The sequence below is a fragment of the Neolamprologus multifasciatus genome, chromosome 19 (genome assembly GCF_963576455.1).
Source record: "Neolamprologus multifasciatus chromosome 19, fNeoMul1.2, whole genome shotgun sequence".
Classification (NCBI taxonomy): domain Eukaryota; kingdom Metazoa; phylum Chordata; class Actinopteri; order Cichliformes; family Cichlidae; genus Neolamprologus; species Neolamprologus multifasciatus.
In genome coordinates, this window is record NC_140457.1 from 12,548,411 (window position 1) to 12,563,242 (window position 14,832).

At 37.7% G+C, this 14,832-nt stretch overlaps 1 protein-coding gene and 1 gene segment (V, D, J or C); one reads left to right on the plus strand and one right to left on the minus strand.

Moving 5' to 3' along the window:
- Positions 1-313: 313 nt before the first annotated feature.
- Positions 314-3,085, minus strand: LOC146496110 (TOG array regulator of axonemal microtubules protein 2-like). 2 transcript variants are annotated; one of them, XM_085142643.1, is made up of 8 exons: positions 2,881-3,085; positions 2,345-2,672; positions 1,867-2,106; positions 1,579-1,702; positions 1,357-1,462; positions 1,022-1,257; positions 771-926; positions 314-662 (listed from the first exon to the last, which is right to left on the minus strand). In XM_085142643.1, the coding sequence occupies exons 1-8, from the start codon at positions 2,953-2,955 to the stop codon at positions 461-463; spliced, it is 1,467 nt and encodes a 488-aa protein (XP_084998769.1). In that variant the 5' UTR covers positions 2,956-3,085; the 3' UTR covers positions 314-460. The 2 variants fall into 2 exon arrangements, with proteins under 2 accessions (XP_084998769.1, XP_084998768.1); XM_085142642.1 differs by having other exon boundaries at positions 2,333-2,672; positions 2,881-3,084.
- A 3,499-nt stretch (positions 3,086-6,584) lies between these two features.
- On the plus strand, positions 6,585-8,371 carry LOC146496111 (Ig kappa chain V region 3381-like). The segment is given in 2 exon segments: positions 6,585-7,250; positions 7,393-8,371. Coding segments are annotated over 2 exon segments (360 nt in total).
- Positions 8,372-14,832: the final 6,461 nt, after the last annotated feature.

Consider the following 14,832-nt stretch of genomic DNA (forward strand, 5'->3'; position numbering starts at 1 on the left):
ATAAATAAATAATTATTTTTATGTCTTACTACTCCTCAGATTTTAAGGTATTTTAATGGACTCACACAGAAAACCTCATCAGGATGATTTTTCCAATAACTCTGTCATGTTGGGTTTTCTGAGTTGCTGCAGATTATTACTGTCTGTGTTGGCATGATGGTGGAGTGTTCACACAGTAATGTACAGCTTTACAAAACACATCGTTCACTTTGACTGAAGGCTGCAGGTGCAGATTGTTAATGAAGAGACTGATGAGAATAACAGGTCCACTAAAGACAACCAGAGTCATCAAGCAGAAACACAATGAATGAAAGAAATGAAATCAAGTCATGGATTTTAGATGCAGCATTTACTTGAATTTAAATATTTATGATGGTTGAACCTCCAACCACTTTCCCAGCTTAGCCTCAGAGTGCTGCTGCTACTGTAGCAGCCGCTCTTCTTCTCTGTACTCGCCAGATCATGTATTGTCACATCTGGGGATCCCAGGCCCAGCTGGAGAGGAGAGCGTAGACTGGATGCTGACCTGCTGCCTGTAATTATTAGCCTTTTTCAGGCTCTTCTCCACATGATGCCTGTCTTTTTCAGGGACAATCTTTATCCACAAATTCATAAAGTCCTTGTGAAGGGTCAGTTTCTTGATGATTGTTTGCCCATGGTACCTGTGGAAGATTACAGTTCTCATTAATTTTCATTAATTGTGTAAACGCTCATAAAATAAAACAAGACTTGCGCAGTAATGCACTTCAAACCCTTTTAAAAGTACCCACCTGGCTTCAGGTGCAGCATCCCCAGCCATTCTAGAGGCAGCAATTAGAAAGCGTTCAGTGAAGCTTCCTGCTTTCAGGATGACGCCTGCTCCAAGTTTGTCAGCCAGCTGGTGCAGGTGTTGAGCCGTGCTATTCCTCACTGCGACACAGCAATGGCTGAGCAAGGACAATATTAGACACACAACTCAGTGAACATGATCTCTCTTTCATGTCTTCTAATAAAATCACTACAGCCTCTTCTCTTCTCTTACTTCAGTCCTGTGTTAAACAGAGCGCTCAGAATCCGTCCATGGCTGCAATTTTCCACCATGGCATCAAGCGCCAGATTGACCTCCTGATGAAGAAAGTTGCTGGTCTGTGCAAGCTTCAGCAATAGAGCTCGGCCTGTTGTTTCAACTTCTGGGTCCATTGTTTTCTGAAGTTGAATGTAGAGGTCATCGATGGTATGTATAGCCTCACAGGCTATTGCTGAGCGTTGGTTTTTGACCTAAAGTGTGAGTGATGATCATCAGTTGAGGCTGTAGTATGCACTTGAAGGGAAACTAGCTGCATGAAACACATATAAGAAACATAAAGTGTGCAATACCTCCTCAATGAGGACCAGACACACTTCATGCAGTTTAGTCTTCAGGATGTCCGAGTGGTGCTTTGCCAGAAACTGAATAGTTTGCAACCCCTGTTTTTTCTTTATCCTGTATTTACACAACACAACATTGAACATGACTTCAGGAACACCACAAATAACACAGCCACATTATGCTGCACTGTTTCTGTGCAGTATTTAATGTCTCCTTACTACGTTTCTTACCAGTTGTCTGAATACAGCAGACTAAAGCTGTGGGACAGGCTCTCTACTGGTGTAGCTAGAGGCGGGAGTTTGACCCTGCCCTCTCTTGGATTATTCTGACTGCACTGACTGTCTGCTTTCTTGTCTGATAATCAACGAGGTTAGTAAAAAGAAACTGTAATTTCTTCTAATTCGAAGCATTGTACATGATGCAGTGATTAATTGTTCATTAAAATCTTTTTAAAAAATCCCTTAAATTAAAGTTTGATTATCCAGCATCTTCTACAGTTACTGAGGAAAACCACTTACCGTCTATAGGGACGACTTTTGCACGGCGCAGCAACGTCCCAAGCCGAGGTCCTCGTTTTTGCGGTATAGGAACTGTTGGAGGTTTTGGAGTCAAAGGCTTTACTGCAGTAAATGTTTTGGTTGGTACTGTGTGTCCAGGTGAGGTTACAATCCCATCCTGGAAATGCTGCAGTTTTTCCAAAATAGGCCCAAGTTTGTATTTTAATGTCACGACTCTTATTCCATGAATGACCTTCGTGTCTGTTTAGACAAAAAATAACTAAATAACTACAAATTGACATCTTAGTAAAAAAAACAACAATAAACATTTTTCTTCCTGATTTTTTTTCTTCAAAAAAGCATATAAAATGAATGGATAGCAAGAATATGTGTAATTTAGCATTAAAATAGATAATCTACAGTGTCAAATTTTAAAATCTAAACTAACTGATTAACAGCAGGTGTAACCACTAAAGAAAAGCATCACCTTTGAACCGGCCTGCTCCTGAATGTTTAGCAGAGAAAACAGGCAATTGCGATGGACAAGCTGCTCGAGGAGGTGGGGGAACTGGAGTGAGCGGTGTCATCTCAGCAGGACTATCAATGAGAGGAATGGTCCTCAGATCACTTGGTGTGTGTGTGTCTGCAGAGCTGAGGCTACACAGACTTCTTTTAGGGTCCTCCTCATTCAAAAAAGGGTCATCCAACCAGGGACTTAAGTTCCAGCTTCTCTGGACTCTCTGTGGAGAATCTGCGCATTGCTTAAGTGAAGGTGGGAGTCGCACAGCATAATCTCTGGGTCTCTGTGCGATATGCAATGTGTCTGCCTGTTGAAAGAACACATTTGTCTTACTGCTCTGAGCTTTGTGAAAGTCCAGGATCCTGGACTCTGTGGTGAAGCGCTGACAATTGCTCTTTCTACAGTGACTTACACAAAAATTACACTGTGCAAAGCAGCAAAATATAACACATCTCTCAGAAATGTTGACATTTGAACAGCAGAGAAGTCAAAAATGAGTATGTTTAGTTACTTACATCTCCACCTGTCCGGTTTCTCTGAATCAAATCTCGAAAGTGATGGACAAAGTTATCTGATGTCTTTTCAGGCATGACTGAGATAAAAAGTGAACAAATTGTTTAGAAACAGAAAGTTTGTGAGCACTTCTCAGTGTGTGAGTGACAAGTTCTAACTCAGCTGCTCAGTAAATCACTGTTATGATGATGTCATATGGAACTCACAGAGCATTCTGTGCATTGTTTGAAAAATATTCATATATATATACACTAGTTTGTGTTTTTACAAAAAATATCAGACATGTCTAAATCAAAGGCAGCTTATGATCTCTAATTATGATCTTTAATCAACAAATTTAAATAGACGTCCTAATCACAGCTTCTAAAACTAGACAACACTATACTGATAAATTCATATAAAACAGCAAAAAGGAGATAAAAGCACTGTCATAAATCGAGAAATAAGTACAGTAAATAAATAAATACCGTTTTAAAAAATACAGAAAAAAACATGTGTGTCATTTGCTACAACAACAACAACGACAACAAAATAGCAGTATGGACAAAACTGTTTCTTCAAGCTTCGCCTGCATTTAGGGGCTGCAAACCTCTGTCCCAAAGGAAGAAGCTGAAATCCTCCAATAAGGGGTGGGAGTCATTTAAAGTAGAGTAACTCATCTTCTACAACTGCCTAGTATTCAAGGACTCTATGTTAAGATGCTCTAACATGGTTCAGTACCTTCAGAAACTCCCCAAATTTCTTATATACTGAAAATTAAATCTCTTCTCAGGAACCTTTTCTCAATTCAGTAGAAGTAGATCTGGTTCTCAGTCTTTAACCATCAGTGGGTTTCAGTCTGAAGATGTTGGAGACTGTTACTATTTGGGCTGTCGTTGTAGTCGGATGTTTAAACAGTGATTTATAGCAGTACAGGAACCTCCTTCAGTCTGGTTAAAGGCTGCAGGTGCAGCGTGCTGGACTGTGATGAGAATAACTGATCCACTAACACAAGAATCATCAACCACAAACACACTGAATAAAACTAAAACTAAAGAAGTATACAACTGTGTTCATAGTGATTCAACCTTTATATTTATCATTAAATAGTTCAAAAGCAAAGCAAAAGTTCAGGAGCATGTTTTTTAAGTGTAATGACAGAAACTGATGTTTACCTATTTGTTGGGGACTTGTAGTAAACTACAAGCACAATCAATCATCCATGAACTCAAAGCTGTTCTGTGGTTACTGACACTTTAATTTTTTTTTTAGTAGAAATCCATAAATCATTATTTGAAAAAAGTCATTTTCAAAATAAAAACAATAAAGAAATAAATCCACAAACACTTTGTTTGACAAGTAAGGCTTGAAAATAACCTGAAATATCTTAATTGGAAAATACTAAAAAGATATGAATTAACATTTAAGAGAAATTTAAAAATATCCACATTTCTACATAAAATTAGATATTTGTAAAACTTAATGAGTTTCTAGGGAAGTTATTTGGCAGACTATGAGATCAACTTTGTTTCATAAATAATGAAAATAATCAACAACAATCACCGGACTTGATCAAATATCTTTTCAAAATTTTATAAAATGTTTTGCAAATGTCCAAAAAGTTGATTCTCTTGATCTGGACATAGCGTTTTGTGGGAGAAACGTTTCGTCACTCATCCAAGTGCAAATGGCTGTAGAAAACATTTCTCCCTCAGTCAGACTGCAGAGACACTGAGCTGTTACAGCAGGAACTGACTGCAGCTGCTGAAGAGGAAGCAAAACAGTTCAGTGAAGACAAAGCTGACTCTAATATCAGCAAGATTACACAAAGTCATGTTCTGCACAAATTTTCTGAAAAGAAAAACAAAAGTTGGCTGTAGGAACGGCATTGGTCAGCTGGTGAGTTGTGCCAAATTTCCTCCACGCATGATGTCTGGGATTCAGGTTAAAGCGTTCTTTATTTCATCAGACCAGAGAATTTAGTTTCTCGTGGTCTGAGATTCCTTCAGGTGCATTTTTCTGGGGAATCACTATCATCGTGTTATTGGCCAGCTTCACGTCTAAAGCCCTTCTACCCTGATGTCAGAAAGAGTCATGGTGGTTTCAGTTCTTCAATATTTGGGAGAATGGAGGCCACTGTGCTCTTTGAGATGTTCAATGCTGCAGAAACATTTCTGTACCCTTTCTCAGAATAAGACGGTAACATACAAAATGTGGAAAAAAGGTTTTGACCTCCTAGGTGAAGAACTGAACACAAAAGAAAGGTGTTCACAGTAAGTCCGTGCAAAGACAGTAAACAGAAGTGTGAACAAGGAAAAAAAACCCACAATGAAAACATGACAAAACATACAAAGTATAAAAAAAACACAAAAAGCCCACAATTATATAAAAATTGCAAAATGGCATAAAACTATATAAGGAAATGCAAATAACCAAACAAGCCAAATTATACGCCCACACTATAAAGAAATACATCAAATGCAAAAGGCACAAAATAAGATACAGTCAGACAAAACATGTTCAAACAGAAATTAAGTTTTTTAAAATTAAAATTGATCAGAAGGAAAAACAAAATGTGCCCTGCATGGATGTGCAGTCTGCTTTTTGGATCCATGTATCAGAGTCAATTTTATGTGTGTTCTCTTATTTTGACATAAGAGGGCACTATTTGTACAGCAGCAATGTACAAGATCCACCCAGACTTCATAGCTGCAGGTGTGTGCTCACTGACCCATGCATTAATTTGAATATCTGTTGTGCACTCTGAATGCAAAATAGTTTTCTATAGTTTCAGTATCATACAGAAATTTTTGTCCTTGTGTAAAATGACAATTTTTAATATTTTGCTGGATGGACAGCTGTCTATAAGTCTATAAGCCCGTCTCTCTGAGCTACACAGCCAGCACAGAAATCTGTAATTACCTCAACTCAGTACTGACAAAATAAGTTAGTGTCTGTTTATTAGATCTTTGTTGTTTCAGCAGAATCAGATCCATACTTGAATTAACACTAACAATCAGTGGAGTTCAAGCTGAAGATCTAGATTACTACTGTGTTGAAACATATGTGTGAGAACAATCATATTGGTATAGTTATACTAATATCAAATTAAACTGGTTAGGGATTGATGTGCTGCAGCGATGATCTCTTGCAGGAGATTAGAGACAGCACTCCAGAATACTGATTTTTTTGGGGGATTAGATTAACCAGGGGTCTCCAATCCCAGTCCACGAGGGCTGGTGTCCCTGCAGGTTTTAGATCTCACCCTGGGTCAACACACCTGAATCACATGATTAGTTCATTACCAGGCCTCAGGAGAACTTCAAGACATGTTGAGAAGGCAATTTATCCATTTAAATCAGCTGTGATGGATCAAGGACATATCTTAAACCTGCAGGGACACCGGCCCTTGTGGACTGGGAATGGGGACCCCGCCATAGACAGAGACCTGCTTTTGAAATTAAACATGCCGTAACATATACAACCTGCTAGATTAGTAGTTAGTATGTTAAAGAAAAACACGTTTTACCTCACAGTCTGAGGATTTGGTCTTTTTGAGCTTCAATAATTATTATCAGATGAGTTTACAATCAAACAGCTCTGTGAGGTTTAAGCAAAATGCCAACATCATCATGTTAATGCAATAATAATGCAGTTATTTTCAGGAATTCAAAATGCATCTGAAACTGAAGAGTGTTTTATAAAAAATATGTAAAATATCACAATTTGCTACTCAATCTTTCTCAGTAAAATTTGGGGTCATCAAAGTAACGACAATACAGTCTGAGAAAAAAATAGCTGTGTGGAGGAAATTAGAGGACAAGTCATAACATCATTGGAGAAAAGAGAGTTTTTTATTTATTTTTTTCAGAAAAGATACAATTCATCTGTACATGGTTCAAAATATCAAATACCTGAGTTATGGCTTTTACTATGGAGCATAAACCCCCTTTCTCAGGGTTTTAGAGAGCTGTACAGGACTAAACTATTTAGAGAATTGAGTAATGTTAGACCAGCTTGCTATTCATTCCTTTAAACCACTATTCATATATTTATTTTTTTCAAAATAAAGTTCAGTTTGTCAGAATAATCAAAATCAATCAGTGTCTTTAGTGTCAGATGTATGACAGTAGGGGAACCATGCATCTGTTAGTGAGACAAATATAATGAAAAAGTTGCATGAGCCTCTCCTCACATGACCTCTGTGTTTTCTGTGTCATTGGGAGAGGTGGGTGGTTTCCTCCTACACTGTGTTTTGCACACTTTTATGCATCACTGCTCCTCACAGTTTAAGTTCTGCTGTCACACATGCTCTCATGCACTTCCACTGAAAACTGAGTCAGGATGGTGTTTCCAATGTTGGTGGTTCTTTTGTTAGGCTTTCTGAGTCAGGGTGAGAGATTCAAAAAAACTAATATACTATTTCAGGAGAATGTTGTTTGGTGAAATTTATTCGGCTCGTTTTATGAGTACATTCATTCTGAAGTTTTTGGTGAATAAAAATACATTTTTAAATGTTTTTCCTTTCATTTTAGAGTCATTTGCCAATAATTTTCTGACTCAGACTGATGAAGCCAAGTCTGTCAGTCTTGGTGGGACTGTGACCATCAGCGCCACAGGAAGTTCAAATATTGGTGCTGATCTCAGTTGGTACCTTCAGAAAACTGGACAGCCTCCCAAACTACTTATATACAAAGCATCAAGTCTCTTCTCAGAAACTCCGTCTCGATTCAGTGGCAGCAGATCTGGTTCTCAGTACACTTTAACTATCAGTGGGTTTCAGGCTGAAGATGCTGGAGATTATTATTGTCTGGGCTACCATGGTGGTGGAGTGTTCACACAGTGACTTAGAGCTGTACAAAAACCTCCTTCAGTCTGGCTGAAGGCTGCAGGTGCAGAGTGACAGACTGCAATAACTGATCAACTCAACACCACAAGAGCAAAAACACAAAGACTCTAAACAAAACTGAAGAAATACACAGCTTTGTTTATAAAACAAAAAAAACTTAAATATATCTCAATGAACAAAACATGGCACGGTGGTTAGCACTGTTGCCGCACAGCAAGAAGGTCCTGAGTTCAATTCCAACATCAGGCCGGGGTCTTTCTGTGTGGAGTTTGCATGTTCTCCCCGTGTTTGCGTGGGTTCCCTCAGGGTACTCCGGCTTCCTCCCACCGTCCAAAGACATGCAGCTTGTGGGGATAGGTTAATTGGATAATCCAAATTGCCACGAGGTGTGAATGTGCGAATGAATGTGAGTGTGAATGGTTGTCTGTCCCTGTGTGTTAGCCCTGCGACAGACTGGCGACCTGTCAAGGGTGTCCCCTGCCTCTCGCCCTATGACAGCTGGGATAGGCTCCAGCGCCCCCCGCAACCCTGAAAAAGGATAAGCGGAAGCGAATGGATGGATGGATGGATGAACAAAACATCATGTGCAGGTCTGTTAGGTGCCCTGATAGAAACTAATATGTATAAAGAAATATTTCTGTATATTTTATATTTACATACATAAATGTATAAATGTAAATGTATAAATATCTAAGATAAATATGGAGGTTTGATCAACTATTTCTATGCAAAATAATGAAAAAACAATAACACAAAAGTGATTTTTCACAAGCTGTGATTTTATTTTGTGATATAGACTTGTTTTCTCTTTCTTACAGCATGGTTTTAAAGCACAATATAATATGAAGAGCTGATGAATTCTGCATTTAGATTGATAGAGTCAAACGTCTGCAGAAATATTGCAACAGAGGAGACATGTAGCTTCATCAAAATATAAAAAGCTTCACACGCATGAAATATTGTTGAAGCTCTACTCTGAGCAGTGGTCAGGGTCCAGAGATTGAGTGATGGGGCTCTGTCCACTCAGACTGGCCTCACAGCTCACTGAGCCCGCCTTCCTCCACTGGTCTGCAGAGAAGCTCAGGGTGCTGCTCCAGCTGTAGCGGCCATCTGTACCCTGGGCATCCAAGCTGTTTGACACCCCTGAGGATGTGCTGGTGCCCCCCACCTTCCAGCCGAGCTTCCAACTTAATGGGAAACCCCCACTGGCCAGACACACCAGAGTGGCACTGCTCTGGTGTGGGAGCACAGTTAGAGTGGGCCTCACTACACCCCCTGGAGGAGAAAAGGTGGAGAAGAGGGAGAAGAAGACAAAGAAGAAAGGAATGAAACCTGGTAAATACATCTGAAAAAGTGACAGTAATTGTTGATAAAAAAAAAACAGCACTGTTACAGTCAATAACTGATCTGTAGGATAATTTTCTGACTTTCAGCTGAATCATGTGAATATGGTTCAAATGTCACATCTGTTTCTTTCACTTCTTTAAATGGAAAATAATTGAACCACAAAGACAAAACTGATCTGAATACACCGAAAAAATTATGTCCACAAGAGAAATTTACACTTATATACTTACACTTGAATGTTTTTTAAAATTCATAAGTGAAAATAAAATTCAAATCGAAAAGTCATATTTCGAGAGGAACAACTTCGCTAACACCAAACACTAGTTTAAAAAAATTTAACTGGAAAATAATTATATAAGCACAAATGATGACAAAAAGAATATTGAATATTGTTTTCAGCAACTGACTGAGACTGAATGAATATTGACAGAATTTTACTCTAACAACTTAATAATAATAATGAAAAATGATTAACTATTAATAATCACAGAGCATTGTTCTGCGCTGCAAATTTCTTTTAAAGAGGTACCATGTATTGCACAAAGTAAACATTTCTGGTATTTACAGTCAACGATGAGTTTGGTTCCTCCACCAAAAGTCCACCACAGTGATACAAATTCATTAACTGGCCATACAAAAACCTCCTGTACGCTGAACAATTGTCAAACTGCTGAAAATGAACCTTTTCTCAAGTAAATCATCACAGTTTAAACCTCATTAAATCCAAACAAGGATTTAAGAAATTTACTAAAATTTTTTGATGATTTTAAATCATTTTCATAATTTTCTTTGATCTACTACCAATTGAAACACAAAGGCAGACATAAAATAAAGTTTTATTAACAAAAAAAAAAAAAACAAAAACAGAAAAAGAAAAGCTAAGGAACTGTAAAATGCTAAAACATGAATTATGAGATTTTGGCAATATATAACAACAATAGAGGTGCAATGTCTGTTACCAAAAGTATGAAGTAAGCTGACCAACCAACGTGCTGCTTTGATCCAGATATTAAAAATGCAGAATTATATTTTCTTTATATTTTCCTCCATTCCATAAAAAGTCAGTGGTATCATTAAAGTTTGTATAATGTATAATAGTTTTAATCCAAATTATTTTTCTTCTGACTTTGCGTCCCTTCTTGCCTTCAGTGTGTTGAGAGCAAAGAAATCAGAACCTCCTGCACTCAGATCAAGCATCTAACAACTGAAAATGAACCTTTTTTTCATGTAAAACATCACAGCACACCTCATTAAATGCAGAAGATGATTTCACTAAAGTGACTTAAAGTGTTTAATAATTTTAAATCATGATTATCATAATCTTATTTTTAGCATTAAGAATTGAAAGACAAAACTTAATTTTCACATTACACATATTTATTTTAAAAGAAACCTCACACGTACACAAAACTGTTTAAAACAGTAAAGAGAAACATTTCAAGAAATCATGAATCCTGAAACTATGAGAATATAATAAAAATGGCTTTACAGGTATATTGTATTTGTTGATACTAAAATCAAAAAGTAAACATACAAACCAGAGTGCCATTTTAATCCAGGTGTTATAAATATGTAAATATGTTTCCAATATATTTTTTCTCTATTCCATAAAATCTTTAATGGTATTAGTTCAAAACTATTTTCTTTTGCTTTTGTGCCACAAAGTTTCCTTCAGTGTGTTGAGAGCAGAGAAATGATTTCCATAGAGAGGAGGCTTTGCATCATCAGCTGATCCTCCAGAGAACTGAGAAGGTTTATAGTCCTGTGAGTTCAACACTGCAGGACTCACATCTGTCAGTCAACACAGCAGAAAGCACAACCACCATGACTCTCATCACCATCCTCATCTGGACGCTGACCTGCTGCTGTTTTACAGGTTCATTCACTCAGCAACATTTCAAACATGATGTGCTGCTTTTTCTCTCATTGATTTCTGCTGATAAATGAATGATTTGTTTTTGTCTGCAGGAGGCAGCGGTCAGGTGACTGTGACTCAACCTCCAGTAGTGACATTTACTCCTGGATCCACTGTCACTCTGACCTGTAAGACCAACCCAGCTGCTTACAGGCGGCCTAGAAGTGATGATCTTGATCTTATGGACATTTTCGATTTAAATAATGATTACATATTTTGGTATCAACAGAAGTCTGGACAAACTCCAAAGCTCCTAATTCAACATGTTAGCATAAGTCAGCCAGAAACACCATCTCGATTTAGTGGCAGTGGAAGCAGCTCTGACTTCTCTATGACCATCAGTGGAGTTCAGGCTGAAGATGCAGCAGTTTACTACTGTCAGAGTTTGCATGAAATAAACAGTGCTTGGGTGTTCACACAGTGATTTGCAGTCGTACAAAAACCTCCCTCAGTCAGACTGCAGAGACACTGAGCTGTTACAGCAGGAACTGACTGCAGCTGCTGAAGAGGAAGAAACTCTGACACAGACCTGAGGAGCAGAAAAAAAACAAACCCCCCCACTAATATCATTAACTTCTATCTTGACTCTTGACTCTCTACTCCTTCTCCCTCTCCCTTATCTTTCCTGCTTGGCTTCTCATGTCTTTTGTATAGTCTCGCTTATTCTCTAACCCTAAGAGACTCTCCCAGACTTGTTCTTTAACAACCTAAAGAAGAATTATGGATTTGATCAACTGGTCCCTTAACGAAACTGACAACTCCTGGGCTTGGGAGAGCCTGATTGTTTTGTGGAGACGTTTGCTGCTGGACACTCGATGGTGGTTACGTCATGTGTCTGGCAACACTCTCGATCGAGGACATTGAACGACAACGCACTAACCAAAACAGCTACCATCTTCATTTCATGAGGCCCCCCTGGCGCCAGCTGGATGCTCAAGGCAAAAGCTGACGGGAATAACAATTCTCCCTTAAATAACAAGACTGTGTTGTGACTTTCTCCCTCCTCATTCAAGGCCACCCGCGTCGACCGAAGACTGTTGACTTTTGCCTAACCAGGTGAAGGGACACTTTCTCTCGGTTGAACACGGAACACACTCACACGCAAAGATACACATGTAGACTGACACAGACCTACACTCACCCCCTCCCCCTCCATACGCCTTATCGAAGCTTATGTCTTCTATGTTGTGAAATGTGCTGATTCATGAGCTATGTGCTGAGGTGTTTTTTTCTGTTCTTAACCCTTTAAAACCGGTCAGAGCTGGCACGCTCCGTTTTGCTAACTATTTTTAAATCCCGGTAGCTCTGCAACCACGTGAGCTAGCGCAATAATTTTTTTGCATATGAAACCGGAGGAGTTGTACTTACATCTTATGCCATCAGCTTGTCCTCGGTCACAGTTTCCTTCCACATATAGCTTTGCAAAAACTGCATAAAAGCACTTGCAGCAACAAAAACATAATATTCCAGAAACACGCTTTGCTGATCCGATCAGCTGTTTGTAACACTTCCTACGTCCATCAGCACGAACTATCACATGTCCGCCATGACCTGCCCAAAACTGGAAGTGACGTCATTTTGCGGAAATGTAGTTTTTTACCATCAGGGCCTCATGAGCCTATACTGGTGTTTTTAAAAGTTATGTTTGACTTTATGACTTTCTGTATTCTTTCTGGGATGCTTAGGACTCATATTGCACTGCTGGAAATAGTTTATTTTGATGCATATGCTGCTTTTTTGCAAATTTGCATTATAATATTTATTTTTATTTTTCCTGCAGTGTATAAAAATTGGTGTATTTCAAAAATAAAACTATGAAGACACTCAAAATAAATTTCCTGTGGTGGGAAACTATTTTGTGCAACTTTTTTGTATTTACAGTTTTGAGGGATAAGCCTCTTAAATTTCTCTAACTAGAAATATATGTTAAAAAAACAAAAACGATTTTACATTTTTTTGTAGTTTATTGCACTTTTTTGCAATTTATGTAATTACTATGCACTTAATGCAGACATATTATTAAAATTTAGGCTTTAATGGTTGTATTGATGTATAGCAACTTGAAATGCTCCCAGAAATGTCACCACAACATGTAAAAATATAATATAAGCTCTGGCGGACTTGGTTCTATGGTAGGTCTTAAAGGGTTAAACTGATCTCCCTGTTGGAGCTCAGTCTGGGGGGAGTTATTTTTCCTCCTCATCTTTCCTCATGTTGTGCATTTTCCATTATTATATCTCTCTGACCTGTCTTCCCCATGTGATGTTGTAATGTATGTATGGTCAGAGGGGTATGATGGCGCTGGCAAAGGTCAGCAGCCTTCCAACAAATTAATGACAAAGGTTATCTTATCTTAATCACTTCATACAGACTGTAAAGAATCTAAAGACATCAAATTGTTTTATCTTCACATGTAATTACCACAAATAAATTTTTATGTAATATATAATAAAATATAACATCTATGATATCAAATATCACCACGTACAATGGAGTGATATTCATTTTTTGGGGGTAATTTCACACTACATTTTTTCACAGATTAGTTTCAAATAGTTTTCAAAATAACAATTTTTTGGTGTACTGTGTATTTTTGTCAACAAAGCAAATAAAAAAATAACAAGAAATATACTTCTTAAAAGAACACAAAAATCATTGTACTCACTCAGATGTTCTAATAAAATCTCATCACTTTCAAAGATTAATGCTCATGTTCTATCAGCTCAGAGTTTTTTTTTTAACACTAAGATACCAAGTATTTAATAGAGTTTCAATGATACTGGTATATGGTGATTCTATCACATTTGACCTCTGATCTCACTTTTACGCTTCACATCTGCCTTTTCTATCCAACTTAACACCAAAAAGCATTATATCTGTCAGGATTTGTGTGCGGATGCGAAGAACTGACCCAAATGCAGGACTCGTGGATAGTGATGAACTGAAGATGGTTTATTATAAAGAGTGGATGAATAGAAGATAAACGAACACTGACTGGCTGGATAACTGAATGGCTGGCTGAACTGAGAGCACACATGGGAAAGACGACATCAACATCAATGACACGACAGTGAACTGGTAAAACTGAGGAACTTAAATAAACAGACTGAATGATGTCGATAATTGGACACAGGTGAGTACACGGCTGAACATAATGAAACAGGAAATGGAACATGTGGAAAAAACAGTGAACAAGAACCGAAAACGATGGGTCAATGATCCAGGAATCCTGGCAATATTTTTACGAAAAAAAGCGTTGTCAAGAGAAACAGAATGAAATTTAAATATACTCTAGTATAAAAGAATTATAATAACCTCAAGTTATTTGAGTCCAATTATATACAAACAATTAACTTTGTATGCTTTGAATTTAAACAGTAATAAAAATAATCATCATAAATACTATACCCTTAATTGTAAATAGTCCCAAGTAAGTGAGGTGCCTTCTTCTTCTTATTTTTTGTGTTTGACACAAATTTTCCATCCTGATTAGGGTTAGGGTCTGTCTGTGAAGGTTCTCAGTCATCCAGGTCATTGTAGTCTTAGGAGCTTGGAAAGGGAGCTTGACAGTCAGTTCAGGCTGATGACGCAGGGGAATAATGTAGTATGGGAGTGCATGAAGACCCAGTGTTTACGCACAGATAATATATGTTATGTAATAAAAAAACTACTATTATTAAGAACTGTAATCAAAGTTAAAGATATACATAGCCAGGGAAAATTAAGCAATCAGAAAATGTTTGAAATATTAGAAAATGCTAAACTATAAAACTAAGTTTTCAGCAGAGTTTTAAAACAACTCACAGAATCAGCCAAGCTCATTCAACTTTTAGGTGCTACAATCTGAAAAGTGTCAAAACAGAA

Bases quoted from the DNA above. Each gene is read 5' to 3' on its own strand.
- LOC146496110 (XM_085142642.1), bottom strand. From the start codon at position 2,955: ATGCCTGAAAAGACATCAGATAACTTTGTCCATCACTTTCGAGATTTG. The intron at 1,463-1,578 runs GTAAGAAACGTA...GTGTAAATACAG, and splicing joins CTGCTGTATTCAGACAACTG to GATAAAGAAAAAACAGGGGT. The intron at 1,258-1,356 runs GTATTGCACACT...CTCACACTTTAG, and splicing joins GTCTGGTCCTCATTGAGGAG to GTCAAAAACCAACGCTCAGC.